The following is a 15,987-nucleotide window of genomic DNA, read 5'->3' on the forward strand; positions in this document are numbered from 1 at the left end:
AATATGATAACACAAATTTATTAATTTATTCCTTATATCCATCAAATTTCTAATTCTCAATCAGTATATATATATATATATATATATATATATATTCATTGGTAATTAATGTAAAAGATCTGAATATTTATTAGTAAAGCAAATTAGGAAAACAAAAATGACATTATGTACCTTTCAGAAAAACAGAATTATAAATGAAAACCGCAATTTCTTCTTTGAAATGGATTTCTTTGCTTTCAAAAACTCAGCATGCTTTGATCAATTATTCATATAGTTTTCTTTTTCTTTCAAGTTTCTAATTATTTTTTTTTTTCAGCCAGTAGGATTTGTAACCTTTATCTCAAGGTTAGCAGCTGAAACTGCCAAGCAGGATTTACAGGTATACTTAAACATGAACGAAATTTGTATGTTATTATTTACATGTTTTAATGTGTTTATTAATATCTATATTAATTTACAACATCCTCTAATCACCAGTATAATAAATGTTTCAAATGCCTAGAGTTTTCCTAGTGCAAGTAGAACATGAAAGCTTGTCATCACCTGACAATCAAGATTTCCTTTGATGAGGAATAGACCAGCCCAAGGGGGACCTCCACTTTATCTACTTTGTGTTTCTACTAAATGAAAGCCTATTTAATCTGTTTATATACAAGCAGGTATCCCCTTTATAACTTTATGTTATACATGGTATTCCCTCAAGACTTTGAATTAAAGATTTTTTTCTCAATGTGATATTTGAGTGTTTTGTTAATATCATATTATATATGTTAACATGATAATCTGTATGGCATTTAGAATCAAAATTATTAAAATTTTATAAAGCAAATCAATGATATTGGTTGGACAATCAAACCATTGATCCATACAGACTTGATCTCATATATATGATATGTTCTGTACATGATTAGTTCATGATCCCTGTCATGCTGTCACATACATCAGTAAGAATCATGGACGTGGATTTAGGGGGGATGAGGGAACATGTCCCCCCCCCCACCCCCTAGAATCTGAAGGGGGGGATGAGGGAACATCTTAATTGACCGATCGCAGCTGTCAATCAAAATAATAAATCAAACTATCAAAAAATGCCTTCCCTTCTTCGCGAGCTGGCTATATTTCATGATCTACGAATATAAGCAGGTAAATTTGTTAACTTCTACGCAAAAGTACCTGGGACATCCTTCAGCACTCTGCGCTGTATCAAAAGTTGCCCCCACAAATCCACACCCTTGGTAAGAGTCATACGTTAAACACATGTTGTCTCAGTCCAACAAATATCAAATTTAAAAAGAAAAATTACTTGTGCTTCAAAAGTCTGTACTAACTAGATCATCAGATATAATGTTGGACTAGATGATTAGTCTATTTGTGATGGAATGATTGTTGACCAAACGTCTGTAGAGATTCTCACAATTTTTGTCTAGAATTATAATTACTGGTAAATAGGCAAAAATGACATGATTTGGAAAGGAAACCTAATCTGGTTTTTATTGTAACTGTAGATGTATATAAGAGCTTTGTTTTCTTTCCTCTGCCAATAATCCCCTTATAATTAGACACAGAATACATGTTTGCAGTTTTCTCTGTGTGTAATGGACCTTGGATTAAAAGAATACCTTGATTTATAACTGAAAATTGACTACAAATTCTAGAATCCAAAGCTCATATTAACCCTTGGAGCTATCACAATCTGTGGATCCAGATATTTGAGGCTTAAATAGTTACACATAGTGGGTTTACTAAGTTGTCATGAACCTTCTGGCAGTATGAGAGAATTATACTCTTTTCTATATCACAATATAGAACATTTAAGCTTCTAGTTCCGGTACTAAATTGTCTAAAGGTTTAATAATACACTAACATAGCATATAACTAATTCTGTTGGATTTCTCTTTGTTTCAATATCTTATATTTTTTTATAGGGTGTACGATTTGACCCAGACTTACCCCAGACATTGAGGTTAGAGTTTGCTAAAAGCAATACAAAAGTTACCAAACCCAAACAGCAGTCTCCTCAGCCTGCCGCTACACACCCGACAATTATCCATCCTTTAACAGGGCGTAAGTGCTGTGTTTATCTGTTTTATATTACAGTTGTCTAGGTTATCATCAAACTAAGACAGAAACAGACCAGGCTAAATTTCAAAACTATTTTGTTTGCAGTGCTTCAAAACTATATTGAAACTTTGGTAGTCTCGGAATCAGTCCTGATCAGTCAAAAAAGGATGTCAATTTTGCTGAGATAGATCATTGTCATCTTTATTAAAGGTTTTATCACAAAACACATCTGAGCAGTACCACATAATGGGGTCATAAAAAATTCGATTGACAGGAATTGTAATATTACTTGATAGTAAACCCACTTATATTAAAGAGGAAAACCTGCTTCTATTAAAACGGCAACAAGTCGATGCAGTTTACAGCAATTTATCTTCATTTATCAGCCTTTAATCATACTAATTGTTGAATATGTATATTAATTTAGAAATTTTACGGCACTTAAAATATTATTGAATAATGCCCATTTATTTTCTCGCAACAACATCACTTCTGTAAACAAATAGTCAACCAATTTAAGAATTGGAATTTTCAAATGTATTTGAAAATTGTGAAGATTTGTAGACTGTAATATAGAATATTTTAACTCCATGCAAAGACTGACCGTGATTGGTTTGGTTTATATAAATTAAAGAAAAACATTGCTACTTTAAAAAATCAACAAAATGAATTGGAAGAATGATTTTAACATTGGTCTGTCTCTGTTTTTTTTTTGTTTTTTTTAAATTGTTTGGTTAGGTTATATAATTAGGATTGTTTGAATCATCTAGATATTTTCTATGACAATAACTCTCCATGTAGTATATCTATATAGATAGAATCTAGTTTTTTTTTTAAAATAATCTACGACACACAGTATAAGTTTATTTATTTTTAATATAACAATATTTTACCACTGCATGTTGCCCAACTATATCATATTCTTCTTATATCTCGGTGATGGAGGCACCAGCTTCAAGCTTCTTTTCTAATGTATTTCTTTGTTTATCATTGATTTCTCCGAATTGAGCAGTGATGACCAGATCTGAAACAGTCTTAACAAAATAATGCAAAGTTACTTTTGGAGACCTGAGCTTGATCTATGATCTATTTTCTGAGATTGATGATATAATCTTTAAAGTTATATTCTAAATTGTATATGAATTAAAATCAAGATGTATGTTCTGCTTTAATTATATTATATTTAAAGTGTCAGTATTTAAATATGTTATTATTATCTTAACACTCACAAATTAGTGTACTCACGTGTGCGTGTCTTTTTCTTCCTTCACTTGCAGAAGAGCTATGTCCCGCCATCTTCCCAAGCTGTCCGGAGGGCTGGACCCCCCACCCCCTGGCCACATATCCGGAGTTGACTCACACCGCTGCCCTGCATCACACAGCACTGTTGCAGCACCCAGCCCTAACACAGCTCCCGGTACGGGTTAGTTTTGTCTTTCAGTCATTATTGCACTGTGCCAATGTAATTTGCAATTCAATAATTATTTTTGGCTGATATAAATCAATTAACAATTTTTTTTCTAGTACTAAAATATACTTTTTAAATGTGATTTTTATCATTAGAAATAAAGGAATTACATTCTTTACAAGTAATCACACAAAATTTCAATTACTCAAGTAATATTTTTCTTCTTTTGATCATCAACATGTACAGTTTAAGGTAATTGGCAATTTCAGTTACATACAATGTAATTTTTGCACATGAAATTTGTTAAATGCACAATGTTAAACAATGTTTTGTTAATTATTCTTGATTATGCACATAAATTAAACTAACAGTATTGTTATTTGTTTATGAAGTTTGCTAATAATTGTTCGTACAGTGCAAAAATGACATTTCAATCCATATATTTCCTTCTAGTGCTATTTATAAATGTCTGGAAATAAATGGATTGGTTAAAATTTTTTAAATGAATTGTTTAACAATTGTTTATTATTATTATACATGTCTTTTATTTATTAACACTGTTTATGAACACAATTTTTTCATGTTTAACTTGAATTTGTTACTACTAAAAGAAATTATTAGTTTATTCCACAGAAGCTTATTATCATGATGTAAAGTCAAAATTAATGTCAATGACATCCCGATTAATAATTGTGAAAAAAAAAAGTTTAAATTTTGTAACTTGAGTCAAATGTAATTTATAAGAAATCGATAGATAAACAATTATCTCCTGTTTCGTTCCATTGCTGTGTTATTTCCATGGTTTCTATGTTTGAAATTTTTTGCAGCGAGCATGGGATGGGCGTGTAGTATCACCCAGCAATCAATTTGTGGTACGACATGATTTATTACTTAATCATTGACAAATTATTATTGTAGTTCACAAACAGTGTTATAGCGTGTACTTTGTGTTTATTTGTTTTTTTTTCTTTTCTATGACGATGTTTGCCTCAAGTGCATTTGTTGTCCTGATATGCATGGACATGACTAAACCGCGTACATATGTACATCACAGACATAGCTCTGGTGACATTTTACATGACTCATCCACCAGGAATTAAAATAAATTGGTTAGAAACGAACTCAAATGATTCCGATTTAATTGTAATACTTGAATCTATAACCCATTTAAAGGTTTGCTTAATGTACGTGTATTGAAGATCAAAACAACATATTATTTTAAAATTCCCATCAATACATGGATAAAAAGTGAGTTATTGGCTTGATCATTGAAAGAACAGACCCGACAGTCGATGCTAACTCTTGACAGTAATTATTAAGATTTAAATCTTTCGTGAAGAAAATACCATGTTTTGAACAAAAGGCAAAGTCTATTTACTCTCTATGTTCTGGATTCTATTAACAGACGATTTTGTTTACATATTTATCTCTTAAAGGAATATTTTTGCTGATTGAAACTTTGAATGTCATCCTAATCTAGATTTTTAACATAAAATCTTGGATGAATCTCAAATTTCCTTTTATTGCATAACCCGCATTCAATAATATCTCGGCAAACTTTTCCTTACAAAATAGATAAATTTTTAATGGAAAAGATAATTATTCTATGAATTTTTAATCATTTCAGATCCAACCCACGGCGCTTATTGGCCCCCCAGCTACTATGGGTATCCCACACCCATCATACGCCACTACCCCCGTCTTAGCTAGTCCCACTACCATGAATGCAATGACCACTACCACCAATTTGATGACCTCCCATAATATGCCCTGCTCAACATTATTTGTTGCTAATTTGGGGCAGTTTTGTTCAGAACAAGAATTAAAGGATTTATTTGGAACGTAAGTTAGTTTGAATCTCTGGACTATGTTAAGATTGATCAGTTATTGTATTAATGATTATTACAGTTATGGTATTTTATATTCATAATAAAACAGCGAATGGGTAAATAGTAGAATTACATGGATCTTGTAGTGATATCTACATCAACTGAATAAAAAAACTACTGCATAATAAAAATAGAGATATCTATATCAACTAATTAAAAATATAAATCTATAGGCCTTGTAGGCATACCTACATGAACTGATTAAAAATACAAATCCATAGACTTTGTAAACATTATCAACTTAATAAAAATACATCCTTGTGTCTTGTACTGATATCTATATCAACAGGGTAAAAATACAATTTATACATTCAAATGAAGTTTGGATAGTGTATGTATTGAGGCTATCTTGTGGTATTTGTAAATTTAAGATCACTCTTATGGCAATATTTATTAAAATAAATGCTATAATTGTATAAAATATCTTGCCTTCAATAAAAAGACTAATATTGAGTCATCAACTGTATTCAACAAAAAGATAAAACAAATTTAACTCTTTGGGTAATTACATGATTTTATGTGTGTTTTATGATTTTATAGCATCAATTTGGATTGTTATACAACTCTTGTTTCTCGTGTTGCACTTAAAGGAGAAAAAACAGATTTACTTGTGTATTTCATTCAATTTTTTTAACCAATAAATTTAATATTGATTTCCATTTCCAAAAGATATTTTTTTTTTAATTTCGCTACTGTGAATTTGGTGCCAATGTTTACATGAGTGTTTGACCTTGAAATCCAGGGCACTAGGTTGATACTAGAAATTACACTGTGTGCTTACTGTAATTTAGACTTTGTAAAATTAATTCTGATGGTTTTATTTTTATATCTTAATCTAGGTTCCAGGGTTTCTGTAGATTACGTATGCATAATAAAGGTGGTTCTCCAGTAGCCTTCGTAGAATTCCAGGTAAATATTTTGCTGAATTGCCGCGAACTCAGACAACATTAATCAATAACAAGATCATTCCAGTGAACTGGAAAAAAGCAAATTTTATGGGATTACTACCAGTTGCATTCTGAGAATATTGGAAAGCAAAAACTCTATTGACTTAAAGCTAATCTCTCTGTGTTCAGCAGTGTATTTCTGTTGCAACATTCATCTTCATAAACTGGGATTAACCATCATATACATAGAATATTTTACAAAAGTTTGGTTTGTTATGAGAAATATTAGCTAATGATAGCTAGTGTTTTAATTTATATTCATAGTTTAATGCATGGGTAGAATTCAGTCACATATGCATCAAATATAATACTTCAGGTATATTTTAACCCCAATTACTAGAGTATTGATGCAAGTAAAACTAACAACCAAATATAGGCAATGTGTGATTTAGTGTACAAAGTGTGCTGCTCAGTGACTCTGTGGATACATTGTATGGAGGTTCTTGACATGATTGAGCCTCATTTACTTTGATTTATCCTCCCTTGATGTGTCTCGGGTCTTGGAGGTAAAATGAAGCCTGACAGTAAATCAAGTTTATTTAATAGAATAAGGTAATATGCGATTCCAGGTACTGTAGGGCCTACCCAATTGCCATTTCTATGAAACCTGTAAGTTTGAGATTTTTGTTGGTTAGAGTGATGAAGCTGATGAACTGAAATTTTATAAGTGCCATAAATCACCCATGAATATAACATGACTTGATAATATATAAAAGTCTCTAGGCAGTGAAGGACCTCAAACTAGAGATCAGACATTGTGATGTGCACAATTTAAAACCTGGCTTTATGGTCAGAATCATCAAGACAAGGTTGTACCCAGATAACATGACACTAATTTTATGTCATCCTGAAGACATATTCCCAAATTTTCTCTGGTTGCAAACTATATCTTGTAACAACTTTCTCTCCAGGAAAAAATTACAGCAAATTAAATATTAATGGGCTTGATAAGGCCTTTCATATTATAATCAATTTCGTACATGTTACTTTCTTTGTAACCTAATTCTTGCAAATTCTTTTATATAAGTTTAAACATTCAAAACTTTCCATACAATGCAATAAGAACATTTATTTTTCAGGATTTAAGAACAGCAACAGAAGCCATGGCAAGACTTCAAGGCTTTATGCTCCTTTCATCTGATAGAGGGGGTATACGCATAGAGTACGCAAGAAATAAAATGGGAGAAGCGGTAAGTATATTTATTAATTTCTTAAATATGCCAGTCGGAGCTTATCAATGTTTATTGTAATCCATTAGAATAAGTATTTGTTTATGTGCATGATAGATCTATAATATACTTATAATAGAGGGAACTACACAAACTGGTATTTGGGCATTTTCTGACATAAAATCATCTATTTTCGTTTTGAACACAGCTTACGAGTACTGATAGGCTATCATGCTTAAGTCTGTTTTTCAATCGAAGCCTTGGGCTAAAAAACAACATTCTTTCGCTCAAATAGTGTTTACTGCTGTCACTATCTATATTCCTTTTGGCACATTAAAATTTGTGGTGAAGGTATTATAATATGTATCAATAAGTTAAAATTTTTGAGTGGCTTGATTTTTTTAAACAAAGGCTATGGTCCTTAATGTCCTATTTTTTTGACAGTTAACCTTAGAATCCTGTTTTATTTACTTCGTGGGGTAGTTAGGGCTTAGCTCAGTTTTATCTTAAATTGTGCTTGGAAAAATAAGAAGGGACATAACTCTATAAATAATTTGATTGTTCTGTATAAATAAGTTAGGTATTCTTGCTTTGAAAATATCTAAATTTTCAACTGGTTATGTTTTTTAAACTTGAATTTTTAGGTTCATGATTATGATTCTGAATCTATATATGGTATGATATGTTTTGAATGTTTTTAGAAATATTTAATCCATTTTGAAAATCAAAATAATACACTCTAACCGTACTTTTTCTACTATGATGTTTATACTAATATTTTTCAATAAAGTTATTATTATGATCTATATATCGAAACTAATATTTTGATATTTTCATGCTGTGTTTTAAAACTTTTTTGTAATGTTTTATGTTGACTCCCAAGAAATTTTATATAAAAGAAGAAAGTTATGTCTTTAATGCAACCTAAACACAAATCGCACATCCTTTAATTCAGATGCAATAAAATAATAATGTTGATGATCTTTATTTGCATTTTTCAGAAAATGTCTAATATTTTATGGCTCAATTAATGCTAAAATTTACTCCAAATGTTGACTTATAAACCTACCATAGATTCAACTACAATATTGTAGATTGCAAGGATGGCAAAATCCATGAAAATGACATTCAGAGACATTCAAATGAGAAAGAAAATATGATTGAATCTGGATTTTGTAAGAAATTTGAGTAAAGGCTGTATGTCAATTAGGACTTAATTAATATTCTGAGCAATGATGTAATTATAATATGATGACAATCTTGCTGCTTTTTAGTTAAGATCTCAAATTTGGCTATTTAATGAACATTTTTTTTTTTAAAAAAAGGGTCAAAATTACACTAGGGTGCATTAATCTCAATTTATGTTGACCTCCACATTAATTTCCATGACATATTGCTGTTTTAAAGTATTAAGTCTTCAAAGTTGTCAGATATTTTCAAAACAGTACACAGTAATTCAGATTTTCATACAAATGAACCAATTAATTTTGTTTTCTTTTACTGTAATTGTTATTGGTACTTGTATTAACTCATCTGTCATTGATATTATATAAAATCATTATTAACTAAATGAATTTGGAAATTGTTTTAGATGTATCAAATGGCGTTGCCCCAATCTTTATAGCTGTGACATCAGGAATCTAATACAGGACGAGCAAATATTTATCTGTCTTAAGGTAAAACACCTCTTTTAAATAGTGAACTCATCCATTTTTATTAAACTCTTATCTGTATAGCTAATCATTTTATTTACTAAGTATCACTTGAGGGGTGTTTTGTTTTATGACAGTCACATATTTTTTCAGACTCAATTATCCCTCCTTTTCGTCTTGTATCTCTGGATTATATCACTAACAAATTTTCTATCAAAATGTTATGCTACTTAATCATATTGCCCTATTTGCATGCATTTTAGTTTTTAAAATAACTGGGGGAAAAAGCCATCAAAATTTTTAAAAATCTACTTTGGAAATAATTCACCCACCACTTAAAATGTCAGGAACTAATTCAGTCCTGGTCTCACACTTTGGCTTTTCAGTTTATCTTATTTTGCACCAATTTTCTTATTTTGTGTGTTATTAAATGCCTAAATGTAGTTGTATACCATTACTGTCATTACCTGTGTCACAACAGGCTAAATTGAGTTCAAATTTATACACTGTGTTTTCTATTCATGAGGCAAAAATCCTTTTGATTTTTGGTGATTTGACCACTTAGAAAAGTCTTGTAAATGCTTCCGTTACCTACAAAAGAATAAAACTGTGACAACTTTAATGGACTGGCATAAAATAAGTATGTCCAGAATGACTGCAATTGTGCTAATTTTAATCACTACTTACATATATTTTTCATGCTAACCATGAGAATGTTTCAATACAAATACATAACAATAATACACACTATAACCAAATTTGAAAAATTTTTCAGGTTTATAATTTATTTTATTTCATTTTTCTATAGCAAGATGCATATGTTCCTCCTTTTTGGTATGAGTTAGATTCTAGCACTGTAGCATAAAAATAAATATTTGACTGTTTAGATAATTAGTTGTATGTACATTGCCATTTGATTGAATATTTCACAGATCACTTTGTCAAATAATCAGTTAAATATCATTCAGTAATTTAATAGCATGTCAAATAAAAAAATTCGAATTTCCTGTTAACTTAATTTCTGATTGCTTTTAACATCTAAAATCACAATTGTTCATGTGCGAATGCAGATGTATACAGGCATATTTCAAATATTTGTTATTTAGCTAAAAAATCTTCTAGGGGAAAAGTCCCAGGAACACCATATGGGTTTGCTACACTGCCCCCCCCCCCCCACACACACACAAACAAACAAACAAACAAATGAGTTTCATCTGACAGGTCCAGTACAAGATGTGTTTATATAAATATGGTTGCAATTTGCATGATTACATATTTATATCATTTAACTAATGATTTGTCTTTTTTTTATTTTCAGGGTAGAAAAGATGAATTCCCAATTATTCATTCTCCAGTGGCCATGGCATTCTAAACAAAAACAAAGTACATGTCAAGTAACAATATATTGTATTGTGATATGAAAACAATCAAGATTTTATAAAAATCATGAATTAAGTTTATTGCGATATAATTAATATATTATAAGTATATATATGTGATTTATTATAAATGTATAGGTATATCTTATTTCATGAATGAATGCAAAAAATATTGATTTTCGTTGTTTTTTTTAGTACATGAATAATGCTTGAATTATTCCAAGATACACAACTGAAACATGGTTCTGAGAAATCCATTTGTAATATTGTTCTGTTCAAATATGTAATTTATATATATATATATATATCTGTTGTATGTTTGTTAAATTTTTTTGGTCCAGTTATCCTCTGAAATCTTTCAATCCATTATTGTATATTTCTTTTTTTTCTTATATATAAAAGTTTATTAATAAGTATACTGTATTTACAAATAATGTACAGGAATATGTTATGGGAAGTGTCATCGAAACCAATTCTTCGCTTTCTTTGCAAAATTCTTGTTGATGCGGACTCCCCTCTTCATCCTTTTATGGCAGGCTGGTGTTACATAATTAGTGCTCTCGGCAGAATTATGAAAAAATATTAGAAGACAACCCCCCAAATTTTAATTTTGTTATCTGGAGGCTCTATAGTTTCAACTTCAAATAAATTTAGATTTCTGGGCATGACCATCCTATACAACATTTACTCTTTTTATTATCCTGAGGTGTTGTTTTAAGAGAATTTAATACAACACAAAAACGTGATATAAACATCAGTGTCTTAACTGACAATTTTTTAAGTTCAAAATATTATACAAATAGCTTAAAGTAAGAAAATGTTTATTAACCCAAGTCTGGTAAAATTCATAAAACATTGTTAAAAATAAAACATTTTTTTACAATACAAACATTCATAGATATAAAAAAGATAACCCAAACAACGCCTAGATCAAGGGAGGATACACTTCAGCTTCAGGAATTTTCTGGTGTCTATTTAAAACAAAATTTCCGTCCAAGAAAATGTACATATCGGAGTTTAAGTGTCATCGAAATCTTGACTTGACATCTTTACTTGTGCCGTTTTCAATCATGGTGTATTAAATATGACACAAAGTTAGATTGGTTTTACCAAACTGTTGGTTATTTTGTGTAATTTGTAGAACTAGTGTAAATTATTAGTGTTTGATTTCCATTGTAGGAAATTATTATTTTTTGTTAAATTATTAATTTAAGAAAATTTGATATGTGTTCTCAATATTTATCCACTTTGATCATAGCTATTGTTTGAAACTTTATACTATTTATTGTATTATGTGTTCAAAGAGTCCGATTATATGTAGGCTTACAGGTTAATATTCTGTGCGAAGTTTTTATACTGCCCTTCCTGGTACATGTATTTCAACAAATAGTCTTTAGATATGCATTTAATGTCAGTTATTTGTAAAACAATAGTGGGTAAAATTCAGTTAAGACATCACTCTAAAAAGCTTTCCTCATGAACAATATTTCTCTGTAGCGAAGACCATGAAAAAGATATGTACATTAAGTGTGTAAGTGTTGTTATGTTTTATGATATAGTTAAAAATAAAAAGAAAGATTCTATTTTATGTATATAGACCAGTTTAATTGTGTTACCATTGGTTGCGAGGTTTCACCAATCAACGACTTTGTACAGTCCTTAACATTCCAAAATAGTAGGTTCATTATTTCTGTTATATTTTGTTGCAAATGTGTTTGATAAATTATTTATTATTTTCGTCAGAAAGTTTCTGCTGATCAAGCTTGATAACTGGATGACGTAGCATTATATTATCATAATAATTATGTAAAATTATTTTCAATTGTTGGCCCGTATGCACTAAGTTATATTTTATGTCATTCTTACGAAAATCAAAATTATCGTCATTAATTCTAGTGTCATATATTAAATCTATTAATAATTGAAAAACAAAAAGTAACTCTTAAAGAAGACCTACATAACCAAATTTTTGATTCCTTGTAATAATCTATAGATGTATATATTTAATTATTATTGATTATAAACTTACATATACATACAGGTCGGCCCTGTCGACTTGGCAATATTTATTCCAATATGGATGTTATATTATTATAATTATTGTATTATTATTATTATTATTATGAAGTGCTCTAATTTATCTTTTCTGTTAATGGACCGGAATTCCAGTTTCATATAATCAAAATACAGGTGCAAAGTCTTGTTTAAATTTCTAAGATTTTTGCCTGGCTTATACTAGCCATTGTTAACTAGCTAGACTCGAAATCTTATTTCATTTTTCTCATTTTTTTTCTCTCATTTTTTGTTTGTTTGGAAGTAGACTCATGGAATGCTGAATTCTTATTTATTTTGTATTGTTGGCTATGAACAAAACTTGGTGAATTTTGTGTGTTACTGTGCAACTGTTACATTTGAACGAGAAATGTGTTTCATCATGTTAGCCTGGGGCTTATATATATATATACATATTATATATATTGCTATTCTTATAAATAGGTTATTATCTTATATAAGTTAACTTATATACCTTTCTATGTATCTTTCATAATTTGTTTCATTGTTTTTCTTACATTAGAATATGATCGGTTATGGTATACAGAACCATTGTTATAGGTTCTGTTCTACACTGGTTACCACTGTACGGAAAACATTTATTTGTTTTTTTTTAGTAAAAAGTTGATGTCTCTTGTTAGAAGCTAGTCCATATATTTTGATTTGTCCTGAATTTTAAGGGAATTGTCTCTAAATACAATGAATATAATAATGCCTTGATTTAACAAACAAAAAATATGGTTGTGATGGATATAAGGTAAAAAGAAAAGAAAAAAAAAACTTTACCTCAGAAAATTAGCTATGTTTATTCTTATATCTTTTTTTTAAAAATATATAACATCTCCCCCCCCCCTCCCCCAAATAGGGCGTGTAAATAAAATTACAAGGCTTTCATAAACACTCTAGTTTGCTGCTTAAGCCTACTTTTGAGAAGAGGGTTGGAATTTAAATGACTACCAGATGATCAATCTTAGGTACAGTGAAAATTCTCTGGTGACACGAGTTTCTTAAGATAGTTCTTCAATCTTGGGAAGTAGCTTAGTTCAGTAAACCTTCCTCTTACCAGCTTAAGATGTTGTCACTTGAAATTTGGCATTGTTTTCATGTAGTTAGCCAAGTCTTTGTTAGAACAACTTACATAAATTAATTTTATATATATATATATGGGGCATTTTTCTAAGATGTATATGTATAGATAGAACTATTACTATATTAAATGTTTCTGCTATTTCTTCTCCTTTTTGTGCAATGATCAGGTTTGCTCAAGGACTGAGTGTTTGTAGGATCATGTAATCATGATGTCATCAGCTAATTAGCATAATATTTTGTATGTATGTATATTGGTGCATATATATATATTTATATGTATACAGACAAAAAGAAAATCAACCCACTTATTATTTGTACAGACACAAAAACGGTACTGATATTAAAATTATTAAATAGTTGCATATGCTACTCTAACTGTTGTGTACATAGTTTTGTTTAATGATTTTGGGGGTCAAAGAACTGTGATGTATATAGTAAAACAAAGATTGGAGCTGATGACCTCATGATTACCATTTCTATATAGGGGTCGTTTTTTTTCTAGATAGCTGGCATATTTTTTATCTGGAAGTTATTGTTCTCTACATTTAATAAATTAGTATCTCAATTTCTGCTTTTGTTTGTTTATATATTGCATTTCTAAAATCCTTTGACCAAATAAAAATGTGTGTGAACCCAGCCTATGGGCAAGTGTCCTGCTGTTTCTTAAGCCAAAAAAAAATGTGGGTTTTAAATCATTTTAATTCTCGATGTATTCTTATGTCTATACCTACTCTATATCTATTTCCATTGTTTATTTTCCAGATTAGTTATACTTCCGTGCTGGTAACTAGACGTAACAGGAAATAGAACTTGCCAGATGACCACTAAAATACTATGTAATCGGTCTGTGGTTTGAGTTCCTGCTCTTACCATGTGTGGCTTATCCGCCCATGGATCGAGCTTGGCAGCAACATTTTGTAAAGGGGGTGGGGTGTGCAATAGAAATTTATTGTGAAGTCGCGTGCAACTCCATGTATTGTTCTCAAATTACTCTGAGAAATGTAACATATGGTTTCTGCTCGGGTGATCGCATGTCCGATAGATGACTCAAAATACCAACGAATCTTGATGTCGGGAATTGTTATTATAACGTGTAGGTCTGCAGTCGTGAAAATGCTTAAATTTTTAAAACCTATCTCCTTTCAAATAAGTTCTTTCAGCTTGGCATGTTTGTGTTTCTCGTCCCCCACAACACCTGAACGGACGTGTATGTTGGTATTGAAAGAATACTTTTTGAGCCAAATTCTGTCGCCATATTGGATCAACCGTTAGGTAGATGAAATGAAAACAGTGGCTAACAAAACAGTCCGATCAGAGACAGCTCCTAGAGGAACTACTGTTGGTGGTATTGTCCCCAAGTCCATCGCATCTGATTTTACATGTTTAAGATGCCCGTTCTCACATTTCAATACTCGAGACTTGGGGGCAAATAATCAAGGGGGTGTTTCGAGTAAGAGATGGTTCTTTATAGATTCACCTGGCAAAACCCGATGCAGCCCAGATCGTACTTCAATAAGAAAAACCGTCATTTTTTCTTCAAAGCGTTTATTACATTTCTGTCATACCCAACTACATTTAAGCATATAATCCTACCTGACATGGGTACAAACCATCTCTTTTAAATCGAAGCGATAATAGCTGAATTTTTCCCATCATGCAGTACTGACCTGATACGAGTTGCGCAGGACTAATGCAACGTAATTATGAATGTCTGTATCAATTTTGATAAAAACAACGTTGGATTCACGGTATTGACAATATTTGCAGATAAACGAAAGTTGTTTCATTAGATTGGGCTGCGTGTGTTTAATAGTATAAAATTAACTTATTTTTAAAATTTTACATGCATTAATAAAGAAATTACGCTTGCCAGGTGAAACTAAAGGCACCCAATCGTAGCTAAAAACATGCACATTAGTATATCTCAACGTTTTAGCTACGTTCTCGTAGCTAGGGGGAATCAAAAATGTTCAGACAAACAGACCCAACTTTTCTAGCGTAAATTGGCACGTAGGATTTGATTTCGAGTCCGCCTATTGGGCGTTTTGGATATATTTCGGAGCAAAGGTCAAATGTATCACGAAAACATAATAAAAAGGACTACCAAGCTTTTCCCCGGAAATAAGTACCAATACGGCATATAATGTATAATACAGCCGTAAAATTCATGATGCGGTTTTATTGGTCTAGTGTACTTTTAAACATACTGAAAGATTACCAAAGTAGGACCCCAGGGAAAGTGCTTTTTTTCTCAAGATGGCCACCAAAACCTTTTAATGATCATAACTCTGTAACTATCAAACCAAATTGGATGAACTAGGTGTCTATCCCCAGGTTTTTG

At 30.7% G+C, this 15,987-nt stretch overlaps 1 protein-coding gene across 9 annotated transcripts in view; it reads left to right on the forward strand.

Annotated features, from left to right (window-relative positions):
* Positions 1 to 14,215, forward strand: part of LOC126815379 (protein couch potato) — a 71,267-nt gene extending 57,052 nt beyond the window's left edge. For 3 of the 9 annotated variants that reach the window (XM_050540982.2, XM_050540983.2, XM_050540988.2), the window contains 8 exons: positions 317 to 379; positions 1,926 to 2,064; positions 3,339 to 3,484; positions 4,297 to 4,341; positions 5,097 to 5,311; positions 6,198 to 6,267; positions 7,385 to 7,495; positions 10,445 to 14,215. In XM_050540982.2, the coding sequence (XP_050396939.1) occupies positions 317 to 379; positions 1,926 to 2,064; positions 3,339 to 3,484; positions 4,297 to 4,341; positions 5,097 to 5,311; positions 6,198 to 6,267; positions 7,385 to 7,495; positions 10,445 to 10,498 (843 nt within the window). In that variant the 3' untranslated portion in view covers positions 10,499 to 14,215. Of the gene's footprint in view, positions 1 to 316; positions 380 to 1,925; positions 2,065 to 3,338; positions 3,485 to 4,296; positions 4,342 to 5,096; positions 5,312 to 6,197; positions 6,268 to 7,384; positions 7,496 to 9,065; positions 9,151 to 10,444 lie in introns of those variants that run through there. The other 6 variants (XR_007677879.2, XM_050540984.2, XM_050540986.2 and 3 more) reach the window with 6 other exon arrangements.
* Positions 14,216 to 15,987: the final 1,772 nt, after the last annotated feature.

Source organism: Patella vulgata, chromosome 3, assembly GCF_932274485.2.
Source record: "Patella vulgata chromosome 3, xgPatVulg1.2, whole genome shotgun sequence".
NCBI classification, from domain to species: domain Eukaryota; kingdom Metazoa; phylum Mollusca; class Gastropoda; family Patellidae; genus Patella; species Patella vulgata.